Source organism: Hydra vulgaris, chromosome 12, assembly GCF_038396675.1.
Source record: "Hydra vulgaris chromosome 12, alternate assembly HydraT2T_AEP".
Lineage (NCBI taxonomy): Eukaryota > Metazoa > Cnidaria > Hydrozoa > Anthoathecata > Hydridae > Hydra > Hydra vulgaris.
This window is the reverse complement of record NC_088931.1, coordinates 63,194,167-63,205,675: the sequence shown is the minus strand read 5'-3', so window position 1 is coordinate 63,205,675 and position 11,509 is coordinate 63,194,167. Positions and strand designations below refer to the sequence as shown.

Here is an 11,509-nt window from a genome sequence, read left to right as displayed (position 1 = left end):
TATCAGTTTTTTCATATAACATGACATAGAAAAATGGGTTTAAAGCTTACGAGTTGCGTCAATTTGATTAAAAATCCAAATTAATTTTTTTTTAAGCGTAACATAATAATATTGAGTTTGTAATCATTTATTGTTATCTTTCAGCTGCCATTCTTCTTTTTATGTCAGATTATTTTGTTTCAAAGATATTTAAGAAATATAAAACTTCACATTTACGGGGAAAGTGCGAAAACGCCCATTTACTGAAAAGTTTATTATAGGCAGTGATATAGATAAACTTATTATTATCATCCAATCAGATACACTTACTATTTCCAATATTTGTCTAGATCATCACTTCTTTTCTTATCGTTTAGATTCACACCATAGATTTGATCATTAGCTTTGTTTGTTCCAGACACTATACAACATCAACCCTCATGGCCAGTGTTTCACTATGACTTATCTTAATGATCTGAATTTTTATAGTACATAAATTTCCTTTGATCTGTAATAATGCACCTCATACTGTAAAAAACATAGATAGTTTTATAAACTTAGCTTATACTCTTGTCATAGAAACCATTTCTCCACCGGCTAATCCAATTTTATCTCTAAGAGTAAAAAAACTTTCCAACACATTTTATCTTTCCTTCACTATTTTTTTTTCAATCTATTTTCTAGCTTTTACATTATGCACAAATCCATTATAATATGATGACCACTTTGATAATAATACTAGGAGCATATTGTGTTCTTAATATTAGGAAACCAAAAAGGGTTCTCTAATACTCTTTCTACACACTTCATATGGTCACTCTTCAGTATTTTTTACTTGCTCATTCTTCACTTTACAATGCATAAATTTATCTTTTTTATCTAATCTAAAACCTTTAGCTCTCATTCTATCTTTGCAATAATGTAATCCCAGTATTAAATCTAATTTGCCTTTGAAATCAAACATAAATCATTTATGAAAAAATTTAATAAAAAGCAATTTATGTTTATATAATTGATTTTATTCCTTTGCGCATAGGAATAAACTTTAATCATTACCAAGTTTTACTGTAAATAATTCATTAAATTTAAGTAAACTAAGGTAATATTAATGATAAAATTATCACTGATAAAATTTGTAATTTAATACATAAAAGTAGATATAAAATTAATTAAGTTAAGTTAGTATAACTTAACTTATTTAATTTTATATAAACTATACTAGGTTGTATATCGCTTTTAGTTGTAATATAATCAATTGAATTACCTTGATAGTTTTGATTTCTTTCTAGACATCTGTCTAATTTTTGATTATTACCTTTTAAATTCCTATAGCTTTAATTTTATATTTTCTAGTTCGTGTTGCATAAAGGTTAACAGAATTTTTTTGTTTATCACCAAATGAGAAGTATACAACCCTACAATGTTATGGGGTAGGTAGATGCAACAGAACTAATAACTTTTTTCGACAAATAATAATGACAAGTACAAACTTTTTAACAAAAAATGTTGTTTGTCTCTTTATTTTCTCTTTAATTTTAACATAATTTTTATTTTTATTTTTTGTCGTACATAATAAACAATCTTAACCGTATTAGAATAACATTTAGAAAGTTCAAATTTATGATCTGCTATGTTACATTACTGATTTATCAGAGTTCAATATTAGGATGTATATTGAAAAGAGTTATATTGTTTATAGTTGTGACATAATCAGTTGACTCACCTTTACAATATTGATTTCTTTCTAGATATCTGTCTAATTTTTTATATATACCTTTTAAAATCCTATAACTCTAGTTCTATTTTTTTTTATTTTTCATCAGAGGCTGACGAGTTCGTGTTGAATTAAGGTAAACAGACTTTTTTTATTCATCGCCATATGTGAATTTAATACATAAAAGTAGATATAAAATTGAATAATTTAAGCATACCTTTGCTTTAGTCTTGTAACAGCGGTTGATTCAAACTTCTTCCCACCGTGGATGCAGTTGAATTCTATTTCTCCATACATAAGGCAGTCAGGAATATCAAGATGTTTCTTCGATGGAAAATGTTTTTTGAAACCAGATATAGTTCTTGGATTTTTTTTTTATAATATTAGGCATGATATTTTTTCATGTAATTTTCTAAAGTTCCCTGGATTTCTTTAAGTGAAGTAAATTGGTCACCCACATGAAATTCTGATGTCATCTTTAGAATTACTAAGGCGACGTATAAATTATACTATTTACACTTTTTACGGCGATCACGTCGTACGTCGCCGGACAAATAGTGCTAAAGATATTCGTCCGGTCGCCGTACATCCAAACACTTCGTTTATTATAGCAAGTTTATAAAGTTAATAAATCGTCAAAGTAAACGTTTGCGAGTTGGCGAGTTCACTTATAGTTTTTAAGGTTGGCGAGTTCACTTATAGTTTTTAAGGTTGGCGAGCACTTATAGTTTATAAGGTTGGCGAGTTCACTTATAAAATTTACGAACCAAAACCTAAGCTGGAACTTTTTAAAGCAGAACGATTTTCTGAAACACTGGGACAACAAAACGTCTCAGTACTACAAAACAACAATATAAATATTAGGCAAAAACGGGTCCCTTTTTAACATCCCCCTAAAAACAACAAAAATTTTTTACTTAGAAGTGGCAAGAAACAAAAAGACAGTCGTGCCAGCAGAACTTTTTTGGAACAGTTCAACAAAAACAACAATGCCGTGGACCCAAATTTGGAAAAAAGTTTATCGGAGAAAAGCCCCACTTCGCAGCTGCTGTTGACACTCACTCAAACCATCATGAGTGCAATATGGAACAGTAGATGCCACCACATGTTTAGTAACAAAAAAATTGACCCAATGGCAGTGATCAGGGTAATAATCAGGAACATCAGGAATATTATTACCTTAAAATATAATTATCATGTCCGCAGAAACACCGCGGACATTTTCTGTGAGTATTTTTGTATAAAAAATGTTTTCTGTCAAGTAGAGAATGGAAGTCTGAAACTAAACATATGAGCTGAAATAAAACAACGGCTCGTGGTATGTTTAGTAAAGACTTTCTTCCCTCTTGCAATTTTTTTATGTTATACAACAAACTTATTATTATATAAAATTAGCAAATCACTGCCAGACCTTAATATATGAAATATTATTTTAGCACATCTATAGTGTTCGTAACGTAATGTTTATGTAAAAGTCCTGTAATTCCTTTTTTAATTTTTTTAGATATAAATCTTTCTTTTTCCTTATGAACTTCTCCTTAACCTAATTTGAAATTTCTTCTCTCTTTTTACCTAATCTAAACTCTTGATTTCTTTCCGCACAACGGCAAAAAAAAATTAAAAACAAAAAAATACAAAAAAATATAAAACCAAAAAACACAAAAAAATATAAAATCAAAAAACACAAAAAAATAAAAAAATTAAAAATACAAAAATAATGTAATAAAATTTAAAAAAACAAAAAATGTATATATTTACGCTAGCTTTGTAATACCATATATTGTAAAAACATAAAAACTTAGTTAATGTTATAAAAAATTGTAAATATTTATTATTTTGTAATAAAAGAAAAAAAAAAAAAAAAAACGTTTGCGATCATCATTTTATGAAAGAATTTTATGTAAAAGTAAAACATAATTTTATTAGAAACTTTAAAAGAATATAATATAACTTTTTGTCATTTAGTGACCAAAAGTTTTTAAATGAGAAACTACAAGAGAAAAACTAATCAAGCTAACTGGAACGAAGATGACATGAAATATGCTATTACAGCAGTAAAGTTAAAGCAGATGTGTTTAAGAAAAGATTGTAAAAACTTTAGTGTGCCAAAAGATTCACTACATCAGCGTGTTAAAATGGCTTCACTTGAAAGTAGTTTACATACTAATTTACTTGGAAGATTTAGAAAAATGCTTTCTGATAACCAAGAACAAGATCTAAATAAGTATATTAAAGATATGGACAATTCATTTTATGGTCTCTCAATGATGGATATTAGATTGATAGCATTTAAGTTCTGCAAAAAAAAATTTAATTCCAAATCCTTTTTGGATTTGGAATTAATTTTTTTAAATTCCAAATCCAAAAAATAGATAGTAAATTAGCAGGAGAAGACTTTGTACAAGGCTTTTTAAAATACCATCCTGATTTATCTCTAAGAAAACCGGAAGCAATCTCTATAAACAGTGTTTGGTTTGAACAAAAATAATATTAGAATATATTTTAGTAATTTAGAGAATTTGTTAGATAAATATCACTTTAAGCCACGTCAAATTTTTAATTGTGATAAGTCTGGGTTGTCATGTGTCCATAAGCCATTAATAATTATCTCATCTTTAAGAAAACAGTATGTTTCATCAGTGACAAGTGGGGAAAAAGGAGTCACAACAACTTTATGTGCATGTAATTCTGTTGGTCATTATGTACCACCTACGATGGTATTTAAGCACAAAAAAAAGAAATTATTACTCATAAATAATGCTCCAGTTGGAACTATTCAAGGATGCTCAGAAAATGGCTGGGTTAATACTAATTTATTTCTTGAATATATACAACATTTTGTTAAACATGTATGATCACCTTGATCAACAAAGTTTTACTTATATTTGACGGTCATTGTTCTCATACCAAAAGCTTAAAACTTATAGACTATGCTCGGGACAATGAATTGTTTTTGCTATCGCTACCACGACACACAACTCATAAACTTCAACCATTAGACCGTTTTTTAATTTTAGAGCTGCTAATATGGAAAATGCTACTTCAAGTTTTAGAGCAACTGGAGTTGTTCCATTTAATCAGCATTTGTTAGAAAATGAATATCCAAGAACATCTTTGAGTGATAGTTATAATAAAATCAGGTTATCCATACCTCACAAAATTCACTTTGAGTGCGATAACAAAAAAGAAAGTGAAGTTTTACAGCAGCCAGAGTTGACTACGTTGTAATTAATGAGTCATGATAAATTAAAGCCAATTAAAAGCTTTTCAAAGACCACTTTTACTTCATCAAGTTCTTTTGAAGACATACTTCAAATTGCAAAACTTTATCCTCCAAAATAAAAATTAGCTGAAAAATCTCAGATTATAACTAGTTCTCCATATGGGAATAAAATTTTACTTGAAAAGAACAATGAGAGAAAAAAAACAAGAAAAAAAATTTACTGGAAAAGAACAATGACAATAAATTAAACAAAAAAATATAAAAATGAACAAAAAGAAAAGAAAATTAAAAAAATGCTTAGTTGAAAAAGATGTAAACAATGAAGAGGAATGGTTATGGCCAGTTTGTCAAGGGAAATGATGCAATGGTACCCAAATTGACTGGATAGCTTATTGTATATGTACTGTTGGGGTACACAAAGACTGTATATTACACAGTGTTTGCTTTTTATGTGAATAGATTTTTCTACTAACATGAAACTTTGCATATGTATTTTTTTTCATTGATATTATTTTTTATTTCCTATCATGTTTTTTGATTTAAAAGGAAAATTGCTTTTTTATGCAGGTAGATATGGTATTTTTTTCAAATTTTTAACAAACATGAGACTTAGTTCAATGTATATTTTTTCAATTAATATTGTGTTTTACTTCCTATTGTGTTTTTTGTTTTAGATGATGTCTGTTTTGTAAGCAAATTTTGAGTTGCATCAGAGAAATTACATTATTAAATGATACCTTAGTGTATATATATATATATATATATATATATATATATATATATTATATATATATATATATATATATATATATATATATATTTATATATATATATATATATATATATATATAAATATATATATATACACATTTATACATAGACCTTAAGATGTATAAAACTTGTATACAATCCTTTTTTCAAGGCTCCAAAAATTAATTTTAATGCTCCTGTGTAATAGTAACATACTGCCCAGCCGCCATTTGGTGTGAAAAAAACGTCTTTTGAACGTTGAAAAGACGTTTAAAAGGCGTCTTATTAGAACCAAATACCGGCTGGGTGGTAGCTAGTAAGTTTTCTTTTGAAAAAGGTTAGCTATTAGTTATAGCTTAGTTAGAAAATTGTCAAATTTCAGATGTTATTAATAATATTTTTTTATGAAGACTTTTCAAGGTTTAAAACTATTATAATAAATGAAATGAATATTATTTTATCTTGTCATACTATAAATAGAGTCAAGTTTGTTTAAAAATGTTTCAATTATTTAAAAGATCAAAAAATTGTTCCAAAATAAACAAGAGTATTTTTATAAAGTTTGTTGATATCTTTACAAAAGTTTTTGGTTTCCATTTGAAAATTCTTATTTAACAACTACTGCTCAGTCTTCTTAATTCATATATATAGTGCACTCATTAATCTCCAACTCAGTTTCTTTAATTAATTCGCTAGTGAAAGTTCTTCTTGAGTATTGCTTTAATGTGTATGCGCAAAAAAATAAAAAACTATTTATTTAGCTTTGTACTAACAACGGTTAACCTAAGTTTTTTAAAAACTCAAAAAACAAGTTATTTATCTTCCTGAATAAATATTATTATTTTGATTTTACTGTGGGTTTTTTTATATGAAGATTATAGAAAATAATAGGATATCTTTTATTGGTTTGACACTGGAACCTCAATTAGAACTTATTTAATATAAATAATGAAGTTCCACTTTATTTTATGCATTTTTTTTGCTGTCGTATGTGGTTTGTATAATTTTTTTTAAACTTATTTTTATGAAATAACAAGATTTTCCAACATTTTAAAAACGAAAACGTTTAAAAACATTTTTACATTAGTCATTTTTGATTTATTAGATTTTCAGTATTTTTTAATTTTTAAGTTTTTAAGTTTTAAATTTCTATACATATAACATTTTTTTAATGTTTTCAGACGGTGTACACCTTCAAAAACCTCAAAAGTTAAGATTGTTTTATTTTTTATTAGTTTGCTTTTTTATCCAGAACGTTTGTAATTATTGTTTTTTCAGTGGTTGATTTAACTTCAATTTAATTTATAACGAACTTAATTGATAGGCGCAGTAAAGTGTAAATATATTTAATAAGAGTTTTGTTTTTGACAATATAAAAGACCTAACCTTACCAAAACTAATTCGTATAAAAATTTTCCCCCAACTAGACTTGTCAATGTACATAAGCATTGCTGCGTGTATTTTTAAATAAAATTCATCCATTTTATTGCAGTGTGACTGAAGTGTGTATTATAAAAATCTTTTTTGCTTTGAAGCCGCATTGCAGGAGTTAGAGTACACGCTTTAAAATTGAGAGGTCTGATATACAATGCTTCAGCCATATTTGCAACATTCGTGAGGAAGAAGGCTTGAATTTCATAGTTAAACAATCTTACGCAGTGCGGTGTGACAAGCAATAACTTCTTAAAGTTTATTATTAGATCAGCAAATGTTGAACTTAAAATAAAAACAAAATACTTAAGATTTTTTTTTTTACAATGTTTTTATTTTAAAGGTTTTTACACCAATAACTAAAAAAGAAATTATTATTTTAGAAACTTCTTTATTAAATTTTTTAAGATTTATAAGCTTCTACAATTGATTTAGATACTTCAGTTTGGTTTATGAACTGGGTCTTTTTTAAAAAAGAATTTTTTGTTAATATTAGTGACGGGTAAACGAATTCGAGTCCGTTAAATTCACTCAATTTAGTTGACTCAACGCATATGATAGGCTGCTAATTGGGATAATGTCAGCGTTGTGAATGTTGTACAAGGTTGGAATTACGTTGAGCTAATGTTAGCATTAAGTTGTGGGTATTGCGTATTGACTGACATAAGTGGTTGATTATGTAGCGAATTGGCTGACACAAGTGGATGTTTTTGTAGCGTATTTATTGATACAATTTTCATTTAATTTTTTTTATTTAGGTACCCCAAGAAGACCTAACGGTCTTGTCACAGTGCACCGCGGAAGTGCATTTAACTAGGAAATTCACGCCTCCTTCCTTACCGTGACGCGAAAATATGTTCAGAGTTCGTTTCGAACCTGGATCTCCTGCTAATAAAGCAAGCGCTATAACCACTGCGCCACGGCCGCAACAAGTGGTTGTTTATCGGGCTAAGGTTGTTTATCGTAATAAGTAATAATAAGGTTGTTTATTTAGATACAAGTGGTTGTTTATCGGGCTAAGGTTGGTACCATGCATGTTTCGCATTTCAAGATTTAAGTTAATGTTTGAATTTTTTCAAGATTAGCGTGGCATTATACCAATGTTAGTCTAGCTTAGCATTTCATATTTTGTAACCTATACGCATTTTATAGCTTGCCAATCAAAATGATTCTTACAAATAAAAGTTATCAATAGTACTATAACTAAAAAAAGTTATAAAATGTCATTAATTAAAATTTTCAACGATAATTAACTAATGGTTTTATTATTCTGTTGGTTGGTATGTGGCTTATCATCCTCCGCAAAATGTTTAGCGGAGCCAACTCATACTCATAAATACACACCAGCATGATCTTTTCATGCTTCCAAAAAAACGGAAATAACGGCGTTAAAAAAATAGTATAAAGAAGCTAAAAAGATCACGTATTTAAGAGATTTAGGGGCTGAAAAGCATCATAATACGCCGCCATGAACCATGAAAATAATTAAGTAAAAATCTGAAGAAATGCGGACAGACTGGTCATTTAGGAAAAACAAAAACTAAGGAGACTTTTCATCATTTTGGACTGAAAAGTTTTCAGTATATGTTTTTTCCCGTAAATATTTTGAGAAATTAAATTCTGGAGAATTTTGATTACAGTTTTTTATATAAAATTTATGATTAAATATAAAGAAATTTAATCATAAATTATAAATAAAAAGTCGAATCAAGTTACATTTAAATAAAAAAGTTGAATCAAGTTACATTTAAATAAAAAAGTCTAATCAAGTTTTAAACATAAAGTGGCAACTTTATGTTTACATCTGACACTATACAAGCGCACAAGTAATTTAATCGAGAGACAATTGACTAATGACTACCCAACATTGTTTTAGTGGATTTGCAGTGGACCTATAGATATTTTGAGCGGCTCATTGGAGTTTTGCTCATCTGTTAATTATTGAATCATTAGTGATAGCCGTTATAAATGACCACTAAGAAACCAATGAGCAAAACTACAGTGAGTCGCTCAAAATACCTGTATAGGTCCACTGAAATTCTGGTATACAATGTTTGCTGGATATGGTTCTAACATTTTATATTTAACAATGCAATAAACCAAATAATTAATATTGCAATCTTTTTAGCCGCTGGTAATCTTTTTTTTCTGTTTGTAGCTAAAATAGAGAACCTGTTTTCTAGTTAACTTGCTTAACACATATTTTTATTATCCTTAGAAAATCAAATAACCCTCCACAGGACCAACAACTATTATTACTACTGAACAAACTATGGCAACTAGATAAAAACAGACTTGTTTACGGACGTGAAATTCAAATATCCGTTCAAGGGCGCGTGTCTTGGAATGAAAATGCTGTTGCAGATTTAGCCACGCGACCATTGTTTGGAAATATAAACAGTTTGGTATTAGAAAAACCAACATTCAAAGGTAGAAAATTAAAAAATTTCTTCGTAAAATTTTATTGACCTTTTTAAAAAGAGATTTTTTTTTTAAAAAAAGTTGGGTTTTCTGAAAAAAAAAATTTTTGTAATATCTTTTTATAGCTTTTATCAAACTTCTTGACAACTACTGCAAGAATATTGGCGAAAACGAACTAATTACAAATACAGAATTATTTGAAAAAGAAGAATTTCTTCGATTAATATTAGAAAGCGAGACAATGAAAGAAGTCTACAAGTTTTTAAAATTGAAAGGGAAGGTTGGTAACAGCTTGAATGACTTTCGTCAAAGATTGGACGAACTATGGTTTAAACCTTATTACAGAAAAGCTTCGACAAAGTAAATAGATTTGTTTTGCTTTTTAGTTTTATGTACTTATTTAAAAGTTTTATTTTAACCTTTTTTTGATAAAACTTATAAACCATTTTATTACAATCTTTTTTTTGCTATTATGCCTAATATTATTTTAAACATTTGCTTTGACATAAACATTGTTTATTAAATTAAAGAATTGAAGATTCGTCTGGGTTTGAGCATGTGTTTGTAGGAGAAATAGATGCAGCTTCTCAAAAAGTATCTGGTTTTCACAGCTGGATACAAATGTATTTAGAAGAAAAAAAAAATGATCTGAACTATTTAGGATATTTAAAACAAGGAAATGTAAGGTTCTCTTTTTTTTACGATGTCGAGAAAAGGTTCAACGTTTTAAACTGTGATGCATTTACAAATGATTGTGGAGTAAATGATATAATTTCGTAAAAGCAGTGAAACAGTGAGAAATAATTTTGTTTATTATTCCTATTCTTTGCATTTGTTTTTAGAGCTCATCAATTCTAATGAGTCGGTTTAAATGGCATAATTCAGTAAAATCATTAGGATCAATGTTTATTGGTACGTCACCTGAGTATGAAATAGCCGTATATACAGCTATATTTTTAATGGAATACTCCGATTTTCGTTTTATGATTAACGGAACGCCTGTTAAAGTCACTTGCTTTGGAATCAATAGAGGAAAAAGCATTGGAACCTGTTATCCAGATGTCTTATAAAAAAGTTTAACATTAAATAAAAGCATAAAATATTAGAGTTAACTTTTGTATTAAATATTAACCTTAAATAATTCAACTGTCGATTAAATTGACCATTATGTTTTCTAAAGTCGACTAAAATCGACTAATACATTTTTGAAATCGATTAAGTCGATTAAAAGTCAATTTAGTGGAAGTCTTGTAATAATTCATTTGTTTAAAATAAATAGTAAGAAAAATAATAAAGTAATTTATATTTGCTTTCTATTTTTAATATAATATAATTGAAATAATATTGGAGCAAAACAATATGAGATAAGGGCTGCTCCAAGAACGAGACATTCTTAGACCCCAATGATTTAGAGACCGTCTTAAATACTTGCAATATATCAAAAAGTAATTACAATCATATTTATAATGTGATATGTGACATCTAGACTTTAATCTAAATTGTAAAAACACAATTTAGATTTGCTCCAGGGCCCTGAGCAAGCTTGCATACAGGGCCCTGAGCAAGCTTGAAGCGGCCCTGTATGAAAGTATTTAAGAAAATCATGAGCACCGTATGATAGTATTTAAGAAAATCACGAGTAAACAAAAGAAAAAAAAACAAATAATAAAATACATAATTGAAAGTTTAATTTCTTTTTAAACAATGTAGGTTAGCAAATTCATATCCTTTACATTTATTATTTAAAAAATCTACAGAAAATGGAACTCTGCCTAATATTTAGAAAAAGGCAATTATAATGCCTTTGTTTAAACAAAAGAGTAGGTTGAAATCAACAATCTATATATATATTGTTAAATGGCATTCCAATTGATATTTTATATACCAACTTGCAGAAAGCTTTAAATGGAGTATCGTGCATAAAATTGCTTAGGATTATGGATTTGGTATTGTTGGTATGCCACTTAAATAGATTAAATCATTCTTATCAA

At 27.8% G+C, this 11,509-nt stretch overlaps 1 protein-coding gene across 1 annotated transcript; it reads left to right on the top strand.

Annotated features, from left to right (window-relative positions):
- The first annotated feature begins 6,502 nt into the window (after positions 1-6,502).
- On the top strand, positions 6,503-10,630 carry LOC100203567 (uridylate-specific endoribonuclease B). The gene is made up of 6 exons (XM_065814051.1): positions 6,503-6,660; positions 6,848-6,875; positions 9,316-9,527; positions 9,644-9,878; positions 10,049-10,199; positions 10,361-10,630. The coding sequence occupies exons 1-6, from the start codon at positions 6,615-6,617 to the stop codon at positions 10,586-10,588; spliced, it is 900 nt and encodes a 299-aa protein (XP_065670123.1). The 5' UTR covers positions 6,503-6,614; the 3' UTR covers positions 10,589-10,630.
- The last annotated feature ends 879 nt before the right edge of the window (positions 10,631-11,509 follow it).